General features: G+C 35.6%; 1 protein-coding gene across 4 annotated transcripts in view; it reads left to right on the top strand.

Moving 5' to 3' along the window:
* The window catches only part of tasor2 (transcription activation suppressor family member 2), a 28,123-nt gene extending 12,356 nt beyond the window's left edge, over nt 1-15,767 (top strand). The window contains exons 16-24 of one of the 4 annotated variants that reach the window (XM_073910091.1): nt 647-986; nt 2,973-3,402; nt 3,527-5,285; nt 5,460-7,399; nt 7,477-7,596; nt 9,406-9,559; nt 9,660-9,765; nt 10,509-10,690; nt 14,949-15,767. In XM_073910091.1, coding sequence (XP_073766192.1) covers nt 647-986; nt 2,973-3,402; nt 3,527-5,285; nt 5,460-7,399; nt 7,477-7,596; nt 9,406-9,559; nt 9,660-9,765; nt 10,509-10,690; nt 14,949-15,046 — 5,129 coding nt within the window. In that variant the 3' untranslated portion in view covers nt 15,047-15,767. Of the gene's footprint in view, nt 1-211; nt 987-2,972; nt 3,403-3,526; nt 7,400-7,476; nt 7,597-9,405; nt 9,560-9,659; nt 9,766-10,508; nt 10,691-14,948 lie in introns of all 4 variants that reach the window. The other 3 variants (XM_009303786.4, XM_005166734.5, XM_009303785.4) reach the window with 3 other exon arrangements.
* Nucleotides 15,768-16,187: the final 420 nt, after the last annotated feature.

Below are 16,187 nucleotides of genomic sequence, written 5' to 3'. Positions count from 1 at the left end.
TTGCCCACACTATTAAATTTTAGTCCACTGTGAATTATGTGACCAGTTTGACACGATTAAGCTGGTGTTTTAAAATTGGCCCCACAAGTTCCCTTTCCATCTTTTTGTCTCTCGTGTGCTTGCTCTTCTGCTTCTAAAGACAGCTGTCAATGTGTACTTCCTCTTTCTTGTGCCTCTCTGTTTATGCTTTGTCTTTGTCTATTTCTTACAGGGTCCCTCAATTTTGACCCATCAGCATCTTTTGAAATAGCTAAACACACTGAACAGCAGCTCATATCATCGCTTATTGGGGATAGGGTGGGAAGGAGAAGAATTAGCATTGATGGCAAAGCCAGCACAGAGAGACTGAGCACAGGTCCATCTCTGCCCTCAGATGCTCTGAGTTTACTGGCTGACTTGGCTCTTGGTTCAAGTAATGATAAAATGTTAACAAACCTAGAAGCCAAAACTGGCCTGGAAGCCATTGATGTAGTCAAGGCTAGTGGCTCCCCTGAGTCAGTCCTTCATGCTCTGCTTCGTTGTCCATCTGCCAGGTTTAAGTTACCCCCCAGGTCTCCTTTTCCAGAAAGTCTGTTAGCGACTGGGGAACTAATTTTGGAAATCTCAAAAGAGCATTCTTACTCACAGTCCACCTCTTCGCTGTCAGGTCCGTCATCTCAAGTTTCTTCGCTATCTGGATGTGTAGAATCACCACTTTCATTGAAAAGTGGGCTTCTTCTTAACATGCCCAAAGATTGTGTGGTTCCATTTCATCAAGAGGACAGAGGCAAAACGGAGTGGAAGCATCTGATTTCTCCAAATAAGCCAGTGCCATCGGTCTTCAAGACAAAAACTAGACGACCAAAAATTTTACGCAACAGATGCATCATTGAAAAAGAGGGAAAGATTGAAGTGATGAGGACTTGGAAAGAAGCGTATGATTTTAAATATGACAGCAAGTTCACCAATGACAGTCTAGACAAAACTGTCTCACGAGCACTTCATGGGTAAGCATCACTTGTCCTTCTTGTAAATATATTTATATTTCCTATTAATATAACTGACCGATTTATTAATCTCGTAAGTTTGTAAGTTAATTTGTTAGTTTGTAAATAGAAATTATAGTATTTAGGCATGCTTATTTCAGTTAATTTTGCCAACTAACAGCCGTTAACTTAATATTAAATAATAATTTATTAAAAAGGAATAATAGTTGACATGTCTGTTTCGTGTCTGACACATTAAATATTACTTAATTTAAAATAATGATTTATTTTAACATGCGAACATATTAACAACAGAACATCTTCTTGCACCTGCAGTGTTTCCAACAGCATAGAAAAACTGATTCAAATAAATAAAAAGAAAAAAAATAGTTCAGCCCTAGATTTTTTTATTTAAATGACAAATTTAGATTACAAAACAACAACACTGACTGAATCATTTTTGTATGATCCGGCAAAGGCTTTTTTTTCCCATCAAATCTCCATTTTTCTTCATCAAATAAAAATAGCAGGCTACCTCAAATCGATCGCTCCACAGAAAATATGCATTTAATTAATGCTCCGCTGTTATTTTTATATCATAAACCTCTGTTAACATTTTTAATAGAAGTCATTATTTTAAAGATTATTTCTTGAGCGTCTGGTTTTACCTTGGAGCTTGCATGCTTTTATTTCCTCTTACCCATGGTATATGTGCGCGCTGTCTGTGATGAAAGATAATGACAATGCACTTATGTTGACTATGAAAGTATAGGTTACTAAAGCATTTAACAGTTTTGTATTTGTTTTTTTTTTACATATGAAATTGCAATAATTTGCAATAATTGCAATAATTTAAAGTTTTATAAGCTATAAAATGAAAGCCTCAGTTTCGTTCGGAGTTATCATTATGCAAAAATCAAGAAAATCTTTGAATTTGTTTGATTCGTAGATAATATAGGCTATTTTAAAAATAAATATCTGGTAAAACTTTATTTTGATGGTCTATTTGGGTATTAGTAGACTGTCTGCTTAATATCTGTTGACATGCTCCTACAGCAGACATTTAACTGACTATAAAAACTTTGCAAGTTAATGTCAACTTATACTAAACTGCAATCTAAGTCTACTTACAGCATAATCTAATGAGAATTAGTCGGCATGTAGATGCAATGTAACTTAATTCGACAAACGGACCATCAAAATAAAGTGTGACCGGATATTTTATAAGAACTATTATTAACTGTAATTTTCCAAATGGAAAAGAGGTTGGTTTGCTGGTTGTACACTAAATCATCACAACTATAGCCTATTTGTTGTTTTTATGAACAGTTCCGGAGCGCGCTCTGATAGAGAGAAAGTCCTGACAATCTGACTTGTGGCTGGCATGTTTCCAAAGCAGTGCACATTTCAGAAAGTGTTGTCTTGCGGCCTCTTTTCTTCAATTGTGCAAATACATTTATGATGTTTATGATGCAGATCCAGGACAGAGGCAATCAGCATCAGCACTGCTTTGGCATCAACTTGTCTGTGTCAAACTGTGACCAGCAGTATTCTTCTTTCATTTTGCTTCTTTGGCAAAATATGTCTGTAGGCACGTGTGGTTGCATGTGTTACCATCTCACGAGTTAACAAATATGTGTTGCACATTTATGCAGCCAATATAAAAAATGTATAATACTTTTTTAATCATTTAACTTATAACATTAATTAACACTCTTTTGGTTAATGGTAAATCAGTTATTATGAGCATCCCTAATAGTATTAATAAATAATTACTCTAGTAGGTAGTGGCTGTTAAATGAAAAACCCAAAGATTTTGCACACATACTTGAAATATGCTAATATGCTAAATATAAGAAAAGGTTTTGACCTTCTACAGCAGTTTTTGTGGTGATTGATTTAAGTTTCCCTTAATTACAGTTTTGTGGTAACCATTCCAGTCATCATAATCAATAATTACACATTCAGCATTTGAATTTCCAAATTTCTTTTTCTTAATGTTTACAGGAAATGGAACTTCAATATTGAAGACACCTTTGAGGATGTTCATCTCATTTTTCACATGTGGATTGGTCTTTTCTATAGTAAATCCACTTCCAGATTATTTCACCTTGAAAATAGTACTATACTTCCAAAGGGGAAGGATATAGAAAAGGTCCATCTGGATAAAAATGCCATTCAGAGTGCGGTGTCATTGCTCAATGTTGAGTTAAACACGAAAGAAGGCTCGCCCAAGCCTGCACATCTGTCATCAGGGGTTTTAGATCTATCTGTGAAAAATGGTGAGCCCGTGACTCCCTGTTCAATCTCAGATCAAAGCAGAACAAAGGACACCGCATCAGAGCCTGTGGGAATATCATCTAAAAAACATGAAACGCCAACAAAGCATTCATCTGCTGGGACAAGTGGCTCCCCAAGTCAAGTTGAAGCCTTGATGGTAACTGTATTGTACAATTTTTGTTACACTGTTCACAATATATAAACTGTTCTGTGCTATTCTCAGTTATTTTTTTCAGCATGACTGTGCAATTTGATGTTGATTTTGATTTATTATGTTACAGAATTACAGATCGGCTGTTGACACGCCACAGGAAAAGTCAGTGCCTGACAGTGACACGGACACTGATGAAGAAAATGATATCGCCACTGACCACTCCTATTCTCAGATTATGGAAGGAAACAGTGCGTACACCCAGTTGTGTGATCAAGCATCAAATATGAGAATAGGTGTCCGGATACATCTGCCAAAGATCAGAAGCGTTTCAAATAACAAAGCATCCACTTCGGATCCTAAAAAAATCTGTGTGTTCCATCAAGTACTTAAACCGGCAGAATTCTCAAGTCCAAGTCGGCTGATTTTGGGACAGAAACATTTTGATTTAAGTTTAAATAACAAAACTGACCATGCAACACAGCAAAAGAAAGATGTGTCTGACAGTTCAGACAGTAAAGGGATTTTTAGATCACATGGAATGAAAGAAGGTTGCCCAAAAAATATGGCTGACGGAAATCTTGACAAGACTTCAGAATTTAAAACTGGAGACACAGCCTCTGTTTCTTTACAAAAACAGAGTCCATCTGCAACTGCAGAGATTGAAAAGGTCTCTGATGAAGATATCCTGAATGAACCTCTGACGATTGTGGAAAACATGACTTCTGAAATGCCTAACCAAATTCAGACTAGTGCTACAAAGCATAAAGAGGCTGCACAAGATCTCAAAGTTTATGCATATAAGGTTGATGACCCGAGAGATGCTTCAACACTTGAGACAAGCATTGAAGAGCATAATGAGACATCAGATGCAAATGATGAGCTAGATTACACAAATGTTGATGAGTTGAGTGATATTTCATCAGATGAGACAAGAGTTGAAGAGCATAACGAGACTTCTAGTGCAAAGGAAGATCTTAAACCTGTACTTGATCAGAATGATCGCGCAAATACAGAGGATAACCAGAAAGTTGCTTCATCAAATGAGACAAGTGTTGAAGAGCATTTGACAGAGAGCACAAATGCTGTTGACCATGCTGACGAGCAAAGAGATGTTTCATCAGATGAGACCGGAGCTGAAGAGCATAATGAGACTGCTAGTGCAAGGGAAGATCTTAAGCTTGTGCATGAGCAGAATGATCACACAAATACGGATGATGACCTGAAAGATGCCTCAACACATAAGATTACTGTTGAAGAGCATAAGGAAACTTCTAATGCGAATGGAGATCTGAAAGACGGTTCAACACATGAGATTATCATTGAAGAGCATAAGAAAACTTCTAATGCAAAGGAAGATCTTAAACCTTTGCATAATCTGAAAGATCCCACTACTGCGATTGATGAGCTGAAAGATGCTTCATCAGATGGGACTAATGATAATAATATTTCTAATGACCAAGAATATCTTGTTCTGAAAGTTCAGTCAAATGCAGTTAACACATCATCTCATGTGCTTGGCGAGAATGATACTGAAGAGCATGTAGAAAAGAAAGAAGGTTATACAGGTGAGGAAATGATGCAAGAAGATAAGATAAAGTCAAAGGAAAGGGCTAAACTGAATGGCAGTGATACTGAACATGAGACATTCACAGCAATGGGAGAACATCCAGATGGGTTTATTTTGCATCTGAATGATGACACAAACAGTCTTGATATGGAATTCAGTAATGAGAATGATTGTGATATGAGTAGCAATAATGATATGAAGATGCAAAAGAGTAAAAAGCAACCTATGACACCAGAGGAGGCAAGCCTTGAATATAATATCCTTCAAGAATTTGCTAATGATTCATGCTCAGATGAGGATCAACCCATGCCTGTTCAAGGTAAACAAACCTCAGATTCTACTATTGATCCTTTTAGATTAATAAAAGACCAACATGATTTCAAAATCCTTGAGCAGAATTTAGTGGCCTCAAATGATGTTCTTGACACTTGTCAGTATGATTCAAAACAAACAAGTGCTGTTGAAACCACTAAATTAGATCTTATTCTATCAGAAACAGAGGACGAAGAGGAGGTAGGCCAACAAGATGTATCTGAAGCCAGAAGGGAGGAGGATACACTTGTTGAGAAGATTGAGACACAATCCATTCAGCGTTTGTCTCCCAAAATTGGTGTATCTCTCCCCAAAACAGTGACTGAATCTACTATTGAAATGTTTGCTCCTCAAGATTCGAAGAATGACAAACCTTCAGAATTGGAGATAAACAGCATGTGCTCTACTCCTACTCAAGATGAAATTCCTGAAATATGTTATCCAGAAGTAAACAAAGAGTTGAGGGTAGAAGATCTGGACAGAAAACTGTGCTTTCCTGACAAAACTGTAGCTCATCACAATGATGTGTTGCCACTTGAAAGTCTTGAAAGCTCCCAAACTTGTGTTTCTACCCCTAAGCCATTTTCTGATCTGATGGGACATTATGAAGAAACCCATCATGATGAACCAAGGTGGAAGATGAGCAAATGCCCAGAAGCAGAGGCCTTTAAAGATAAATCTGATTCAACTACTGAGGATTCGTCCAGTGAGGACTCTTTCCAGTTAAGACACAAACTCTGTCCCAACTACCATGAAAAAGATAACAAGAAATATGACTTCCGACAGGGTGCATCTCAAAATGATTCAGAACTATTTTATGGTCATGATAACGTAGATGATTATTATGACTATTACCATGGAACTGATGAAGGTTTACAATGGTATGATTACCAAACAGAGGAACCAGTTGTTCATCCACGTGAAAGCGACTTTAGTGGTGACTATGAGCCACCCACTTGTTCACAGCAAATTGCATCTGAAAGCGAGTATTTTTATAAGCACAAAAAGCGAGCAAGGAAGGAGATGGATGAGTATTGTTGGGAGCCAAACTACAAAATCGAGCCCAAATATCCAATAAAGGTTACTTGTACTACTGACTATGCAAAAAAGAAAAAGTCTAGAAAGAGTGAATTTCGTCGACATTCTGAATGGGACGATGATGACACTTCCAATAGTTTTGTGGACTACAGCATCAGAAAAACTTCAAGCTCTGAAACTCATCGATCAGTGCCAAATAGAATCACCGTTAGTTCTCAACCATCTTCCAGTAAGCAACAATTTGACTGGCGGGCGTATTTCAGAAGGGAGGCAACTTCCAATCAGCTATTAGATGCATGTGAAAGGGATAACAAATTTGATGTCCCACCCTCATCCATTGTCACCGTTTTAGATAGGAAAGGATACCGCGTAACATTCAGTAACTCTCCCACAGCCAAACCATCTTTTGCTGCCGTCAGTGGAAGTAGTTCAAATAAAACTTTCGAAGACTCTTTTAATCGTTGGCAAGAACAACAGAGTATGGCTGATGGGACCCGGTCTACGGTTGATTGCGAGTACCTCATCTTCTCTGATCAAATGAATCAGGTTCTTAAGGATAGTAAGAGCCCTATTATTTCCACACCACGTTGTCGGACAAATCCTGAATCGTGTGGCATGACTGTTCAATTTTCAAATCTCAGTGAAAATGAAAGCACTGATGAACTTAAAGCACAACCTTTTCTTTCGGATTTTAAACTGAACGTGGACTTGTCCGAAAGGAAAGGGATGAGGGAGTCTGTAAAAACCAGCAAACCACATTTCCAAAAACTGTTCTGTGGAAAAGCCAATATCGAGGAGTTTGCAGGCATTTCTGAAATAACAGAGCAATGTGCTGTTGCTTACAAGTCCAGGATGAAAGAAGTCTGCAGTGGGAAGAATCTTCCACCTCCAACCAAGGCACTCAAGAGGAAATACAATCGAGAGCGCACTGGCCAACATCCTCGATCTTCTGGTCGAATCAAGAAAGATGTTTTTGACAGTCCTCAAGAGAATCTGAAGTCTGTTGTGAGGCAGGCATCCAAGAAAAAATACAGATTCTATATTCATGGAACGTCAACAGATACTTTCTTTGAAGAAACCAAGGTAAGAACGTGTATGCATAAATATAAAGTGGTGTACTTAATGGCAAAGATTTTAATAAAAATGTGTATGATTGGTAGAACCTGATGGAGAGTGAGGGCCATATGCCAGTTGAGCCAGACAACTTCAACCTCGATGGTGAGGATCAACCTCTTCTCATTATACTGAGGAATGAGGACATTGCAGAACACATATGTGAGGTGAGTGAATGAGCAAAACTCATAACTGACAGTCAACAACTGACAAGTTTCATATTGTATTTTGGCTTATTAAGTAAAACAAAACACAAATAAATGCTATAAATTCAACAAGACAATTTTTATATAATGATCCACAATGGCTATATAGCTCACTGGGGCCACTTGACACTCCATACTTAAAAGAATTATTGTAAACTATACTGATGACATATCCTCCTAACTGACATTGGCAATTCATTATTTATTAGACTGTTTATTGTAGTAGTCGCTAGAATGTTTATGAAAATTTAAATCTGTTTCTATATGGACTTTTCAGGGTGCTTTCCACTTGGTTGAATTGCCTGAACCAAACCCAAGTTTGATAGTCCTGAGTTCAGAAGACCCTATTCTGTTCACACTAGCTAAATGTAGTGTACTTTAATGTCAAATGAACCCAGGTGCAGACCAAAAGTGCTAGTGTGAAAGCACCCTTAGATCTTTTTATGCACTGACTCTGAATTTTTTTTCCATAATTTTTGCAAAGTAAAAAATAATTTCGACCTCTCGTTGTGTTAATCGTATTGGCACACTGACTCCAGAGCTTTCGTCTGTCATAAAAAAAATTCAAACTGTTCAATATTTTTCATTTTTCACACTTGAAAAATCACTTTGTGGGGTGTTTTGACAGTTCAGTTGGGATAGAGTTTATTTGACGTACATTATAATCACCTCATGGTCCGCTTCGGCCCATTGCTCCGATACTTCATCACGGTCGCAACCTATTAAAATGCCAATAGGTAGGCTACTCTACTGCTAGTCTCTGTTTCGGGTTTGTTTACATACGTAAAAGTGTTTCACAAGCAATGTATCAAAAATTCCACTGATTTTATGAAATAAACTTTGCATCTGAGGGTAATCCAGCGCAGCTCTTTGATAAGGAGGAGAACTCTTCTTCTAGTATTAGATGAACACAATATGTAGCAAATTCCTCTTTCTTTTTCTTTTGGACGAGAGAGAGAAGCATTACTGCTTGAAATGACTCTGAAATGTTTCAATAATATCTGGATGCAGCCTTTATGATGCAAGCTGAGATTGCATCACTCAGCGATGCAATGTCAGACACAATGCACTCAATGGAGTGAGTGATGTCACTGTGATAGGTAGGGTTAGGGGTGGGGTTAGGTGAGCACGTTAAAAAGCATTGGATGCAGCTCAGATTGCACTGCACCAAGTCTGCAGCCAGACCCCTCTTAAATGTTTTGCATTTTTTCGTAATGGATTCATTAATACTAGTCTTCGCTGAGGACCAGCATTCTCCAGCCTAGACTGCAGCTCTGCACAAGACGTTTGGCCAGTGGAGAAATGGTCGTGCCAAACAGAACCTGGTTTCTCTCTATGTTTTTTTAATTCTTCACTTTCGCCTAGTGGTGAAGTTCTTTTTTCTCGCCACTGGCTTGCATGGTTCGGGATCTGTAGAGCTATGCATTGATGGATTTGCTCTTCAGTGTTTGGACTCTTAGTAGTGATTATTAAACCACACTGAGCTGAGCTAATCTGAACTTAAACACTGAAAACTGTACTACACTGTTTCAATTTACTTCTATTTCTATGTGAAGCTGCTTTGACACAATCTATATTGTAAAAGCGCTATACAAATAAAGGTGAATTTAATTGAATACGCACCAGACTCCGTGTGCATGGTTTTTGTACCTGACAAATTTTTTGCATATGAATACCAAAAAAAACACATACGAAAGTGTGCAAAGACCTTTTATATGAGTAATAAGTTTTATTCATTTATAATTGCATTCTGTCAATTTATTTAACCAGGTCCCTCATTTACTGGAACTGAAGAAATCGCCCAGTGTTCTATTTGCTGGCATCGACCGACCTGATGACGTGGTGAACTGCACTCACCAAGAGCTTTTTGCTAAAGGAGGCTTTATAATGTGTGATGAACTGGCTCTTAACGCACTCACTCTAGGTACTGATCACGTGTCTACACAATTTATGCATGCTGTTTTATTGAAATTGAACTTCATGACATTTTTATTGGAAATAATTTTTGTCAATTTTATATGAAGATGACATGAAGAAACTTGTGGGCATCCTGGAGGAGTTAGACAAGCAAGGCAAATGGAAATGGTTTCTGCACTATAGGGACAGCCGCAGGCTTCGGGAAAGCGCAAGGTAAGAGTTTACCTGTGACTGAAACAAAACTAGCTTCATTTCATACCTTTAAAACTCTGTGGAATTTAGAAACGTTTTTGTTATAAGCAACACGTGTAGCCACAGATTAGCATTCAACCTGTAAATGGTGTTAATTCCACTACCTAGCTATGACCAAGCAACCATTTTGACCATTTAAGCAATCTTATCATATACTTAACCAGTCATATATTTGAACAGGAATGGCATAGTGAAATAAGGGTGGGCTTGTTAGCTACGTATTAATGCTAAAAATGGTAGCAACATGTTAATTAATGCTAGAAACGTGCAAACAAGTTAATTCAAACTAGTTACAAGTTAATCCATTCTAGTACCATGTTAATTAACGCTAATATCATACTAGCAAAATGATCATGCTATATGTATCAAAATATGAATTCGTAGTACGTCAACTGATGCTAATATGCTAACTTTTTACAAATATATTAACATCATCATAAATCATGTTAGCATTCTTGCAGTTTTGTCAAGCCAACATGAAATTTTGTTAACAAGCTTTACTCCTCGAGTAATTCCTTCAAGTTATTCACGCAGTAGAGATTAAAGTTGGTTATTACATAAAAACTCTTGCATATAATCTCTTTAAAGAATATCTGCTTTTGGTAGTAACTGCGTATTTAGTTTTTGGCACAGGATATTTCTCGCTCCACTCACATTTGAAATGTTAGTCTGACAATCTTCCACAATCAAACTCTCTCCAACAGGTCCAGTCCTGAGGCAAACAAGAAGCAACAGTTCATTGATTTTTGTCAGAAAGCTGGCGTAATCGAGGTCTTGCCCTATCACGACTGTGATGTAATATCACGGGAACGACCGGACTACTTCTTCTGTCTGACTCGTCTCCAGATTCAAAACGCCTCTGTACGGTTTCCAGTGTTCATTACAGGTGAGTTTAACTTGTGTTTTTAACTAAAAAGTCTACATGGTTTTCAATAAATAAAATCTTATTGCATTCAGTTTAATTGAGTCATTAATAGGTTTAAAAGTTCTTCTAAACAAACTAATCATAATCTGTACTATAAAAGCAAGCTTTGATTTTAACAGCACTTATAAAAATGTAACTGGTTTTGTCATATTCACTGCAGATGCAGCTGGAAAAAACTAGTGAAAACTTGTTCAGTTATTTAAAGTTTTATGTCAGTTCTTGGTTCCTGGTTCCTTTCTAGATTTGGCACTGATAACATTATCAGACAAACTGATCTTTAGCTGCGCTCAGGGGCTTAACCTGAAGGTTATGAAATCATGTTACATTAAGGCAGCATACGACCTTCAAATTATTTCTTACAAAACAAACCGGTGATTAAAGCAATAAATCACTGCATGCCCTTTATCAAAATCAAAATTCAGAAGTCATTCTGGTCAGTGTTGTGTGTTAGTAAAGTAACTTGTTACTATAATCAAATTACAAATCTGGCAACAAAGTACGGCATTGCTTTTCATTTTTAAGTAATTCATTTACAGTTTACTTGACTTAAAATATAAATCAGTTCAGTGAAGCACATCAATTGTATTTTTTAGACATTATTTTGCAGATTAATTATATTTTTCTACTAAAAAAAACATTTATCAAGATGATTGCACATGCTTAGGAAACAAAGAATTGATTAAGAGCTTATTCATGACCATGTATGACAAATTTAGAGAAGCAGAGTATTAGTGTGTGTATGCTGTTGAAGTCAGAATTATCAGCTCCCCTGTTTATTTTTTCCCCAATTTCTGTTAGAGAGAAAATTTTTTTCAACACATTTCTAAACATAATAGTTTTAATAACTCATTTCTAATAACTGATTTATTTTATCTTTGCAATGATGACAGTAAATAATATTTGACTAGATATTTTTCAAGACACTTCTATACAGCTTAAAGGGACATTTAAAGGCTTAACTAGGTTAATTAGGTTACTAGGTAATTAGGCAAGTTATTGTACAAAGACGATTTGTTCTGTAGACTATTGAAAAAAGTATAGCTTAAAGCGGCTAATAATTTTGACCTTAAAATGTTTTTGTTTTTTTATTATTTAAAAACTGCTTTTATTCTTGGCAAAAAAATCAAATAAGACTTTCTCCAGAAGAAAAAATATTATTAAACATACTGTAAAAACTTTCCTTGCTCTGTTAAACCTAATTTGGGAAATATTTAAAAAGGAAAAAAATCAAAGGGGGGCTAATAATTCTGTCTTTAATTATTACATCTTATCCTTTTTTTAAGAACAATTTTCTTTTTTCCCTTCTGACATTTTTTTCTGACAATTATGTTGTATATTTAAAATATATTATCATTACTTTTCAAACATTTTGTGTTTTTTTTAAGTATTATTTTTTCGTAAAGCTAAAAGGCCCATTTTACTCAAATTGCTGGAATTAATCATTTTTTGTTGTCTATATACATTGAGTATTATAAGGAGTTTATATTGAGTATCAGTTAAGTTACTTTTCAGACATGGAAATTAGAAAACTGTGATTTAATTAGCAATTCATTATTTTTTTTTACCCAAGTAACACAACACTGATTCTAGTAATACTGTAAAATTCCTATACATAGTCTATACCACCATATTAAATATGACTCCTCTTGAGAATGTTTTAGTCTTACACTACCTGACAAAAGTCTTGTCGTTGATACCAGTTTTAAGAGCAACAAATAATAACTTGACCTCTACAGCAGTTGATCATTTGGAAAAGTGGCAGAAGGTAGATTTTTCAGATTAATCTGTTGAACTGCATCCCAATCATCACAAATACTGCAGTAGACCTATCAGAACCCTCATGGACCCAAGAATCTCATAGAAATCAGTCAAGTTTGGTGAAGGAAAAATCATGGTTTGGGGTTACATTCAGAATGGGGGTGTGCGAGAGATCTGCAGAGTGAATGGCAACATCAACAGCCTGAGGCATCAAGATATTTTTGCTGGCCATTACATTACAAACCACAGCAGAGGGCAAATTCTTCAGCAGGATAACGCTCCTCATAATTCATCCTCCACATCATAGTTCCTGAAAGCAAAGAATGTCAAGGTGCTCCAGTATTAGCCAGCCCAGTCATCAGACATGAACATTATTGAGCATGTCTGGGGTGTAGGGAGATGCAAGATGTAGGGGGAGGCATTAAAGATGAATCCAAAGAATCTTGATGAACTATGGGAGTCCTGCATTAATCCTTTGCCATTCCAGATGACTTTATTAATAAGTTTTTAATATTATTTAGTAAAATAAGTGTAATCTAGAGGCCTTTGCCTTTCAAATAAGCCACTTCTGATACCAAATGATCAACTAGAAGTCAAGTTATTATGATTTGTTGTTCCAAAACGTGAATAGGCAACAAGAATTTTGTCAAATAGTGTATATTTCTATTCATCTACTTGTACAAAGTAATGATGTAATAATATTTAATGTTACATTACATTACATCAAGTATTAACCTTCAGTGCAGTTATAGATAGACTGGATCAATCCAACTAGGGATATACAGAGTAACTCATTTCATAAAGGTTACATTTTGTAACCAACTAATCCAACTAATCCCCAAGACAACCAAAACCATGTGATCCGTTTAAAATAGCTGTACAAAATCTACGACTCAAACATGCTGCTGAAAGATAGTTATAGATCATTTACATTAAACTTCAGACATTAAGGTCAGCCAATGTAGATCAATATGTAGAATGAAACTGAAATAAAATTAGAGACTTAATGGAAAGCAGGTTTCATTCAAAATATTTATTCTTTGAATTGTTGTAAAATTTCCACTATTGTCTCTCATTACCATAGTTAAAGTACTATTACCTGCCTAAAAAAATGTAGTGCAAGTAAAGTAAAAGTATCTGTTGTAAAGATCACTTAAAGTAAAAAGTAAGAGTAAAAAGTAGACCTTTAAAAGTACTCAAGAGTAGTAATGAGTATTACACTTGAGTCTGTAATTGCTGCCAAAGGTGCATCAACAAAGTATTGAGCAAAGGCTGTGAATACTTATGTAAATGTGATTTCTCAGGTTTTTATTTTTAATAAATTTTAAGTAAATATCTAATTTGTGGATGTGTGTAAACGGAACATTCTGTAGTGCATTTAGTCATTGCCCAGCAGATAAACAACATCATGCGATGTTAATATTAGGTTAGATTTAGGTTTATGTCAGGTGACCAAAGTTCAATGTCTAGCCATCGTCTAAGGACGTTATTTTGATGCCTAATCACAACATCAAATGATGTTGATATTTGGTTGAATTTAGGTTGCGTTCGAAAGTGACCAAAATCCAACGTCAAGCCAACATCTTAAACCAAAGTCATATTGACATCAGATACTGACATTTATTTGTCAGGTTGTGGCAACCTAAATCCAACATCTGATAGACTTCAGAGTGGTTTCGTCCACACAACGTCAAGCTGTCACATCATTAGACGTTGATATTTGGTTGCTTTTAGGTTGGATATTAACATTGTTGGCCTGACGTTGCTTCTGACCTCAACCCGATTTTTATTTCTGAACAAAATGCAATGCCCCCACTGCCGTAATGTTGACATCTTGTGCCTGCTGGGAGTTTGAGGCCATTTTGATAAAAAAAAAAAAATCCTTCTCATCAGTGACATGCATCTAAACAGTCTCTGGGTCAATGCGTATAAAGATTTTTATGGACACTTTTAATGCTTCCAACCAGTTTGCTGCTATTATAAATCACCCATGTCTTGAGATGGTTCATTATAATGCGATTTATCTTCCATATGCGATTTGTTTGGACTCGCAGGACAGATTTTTCTAATCACCATAGCCAAGAAAAAATAGTGACTGCAAGTTGAAGGAAAGTAGTGGAGTAAAAGTACAGATAATGCCCTAAAACCGTTCTCAAGAGAAAGTAAAAGTTGCGTTTTTAAAACTTCTTTGTAAATTAACATTTTTGAGAAAAACTACAGTATTGAAAAATTACAGTAGTTTGAGTATTTGTAATTTATTACTTTACACCACTGATAATAACTTGTATCTGATTGTAACTTTAAGTTAATTTGATTGTAAAGTAATACAGTAATAAAGTAATAAAGTAAAACTGCACCTTTTGTAAAACAGCTTCGAAAGAATAATCATTATAAAAAGTGCTACACAAATAAATTTAAATTGAATTGAATAACTCTTATCCTCTGTTCTTTTGCATTGCAGAAACACCAAGTGAAGCTTTTGGTACCAATGGGATTTTAAGCATGAACATTTACACATTCACACGCATCCTTTCAAATGATACCTGTTCTGTGTCATGAATTATGTTGTTGTTTTTTAATCAAATCACATTTCTTACCATTGGTAAGTACACTTTTGTTCAGAAAAAATAATTTATTGTTTATCGTAAATATTTAACCATATATCTTCAACGCACATGTAATTTCTCACAATCGATAAGCTTTCCAGTGAGAGCTTTACTGTTTGTAATAAACTAAAAGTGTAAATGTAGGTCATGGAAATATTTTAGAAAGTTTTAACCTAACTTAGCTTTTTATAGATGAAATTGACTGAAACTCTAATAAATGACCTGATTTAGTATTCATTGTTGTTCATCTTTCTGCTTTGTGAAAACATTCAGTATTGTTTTAGCTGTTGCATCCATTGTGTTGTTTATTTGTAGAGTGTTTTCACATTGCATCTGTGTACAAACTTAAAACTTCAAATTTATTGAGTCATTTGTGAGATATGACTGGAACTTCTGTATAATTACTATACATTTGTTTCTCTAACAAGATTTAAATGCAGATAAAAGATCCTGATTTGTTATATTTCACAATATGATTATAAGTTCATTTGTTGGTCTGGTTTACACTATTTTGTAAAAGTCTGTAATAGTTCCACACTGTGTTTGATATATTCTGACTTGCTGCTGTTTAAAAAGAGTTAAGCATTACTGGATGGAAAAGAAATCACAACTACTATATACTTTCCTACAGTTTATATAAGATTTATTTTTACATAAATTAGACGAGACCATTATTTTTGTTGTGTTTTTTCTTTCTCAGATTCAGTGCATTGATGTTGTTGTTAACAGCCTGCAGATAATTAGGCAAATGTAACTGACCTATTTAAATCATTATTTTGACTTGACACTCTTTTCATTCTGTAAAGAAAATCCTAGTACAGAGTTATGCTGGCTGTGCCGTTACATCAGCAAAGCAAGTACAAACCTGCCTCATTTCACAGCTACACAACTGTTTCTCCTAAAGAACCGGTTTAAGATTTCAGTTTTGCCTGTGGTGTATTTTGGTTAATCTAAGGTTGTGATTTTATGTGTTGTTTTACTTAAAACCTGTTTATTTACATGCACAGATTATTGTTTTTAAAAAATACAACATTTGACTGAAGAGTCTAACAGCGCTTGACAAAAATTGATCGGCAACAATTCCAGCTTTTTGT

This window comes from Danio rerio, chromosome 8 (assembly GCF_049306965.1).
Source record: "Danio rerio strain Tuebingen ecotype United States chromosome 8, GRCz12tu, whole genome shotgun sequence".
Taxonomy (NCBI): Eukaryota; Metazoa; Chordata; class Actinopteri; order Cypriniformes; family Danionidae; genus Danio; species Danio rerio.
The sequence above is the reverse complement of the archived record's forward strand: the minus strand, read 5'-3'. Positions and strand labels throughout refer to the sequence as shown.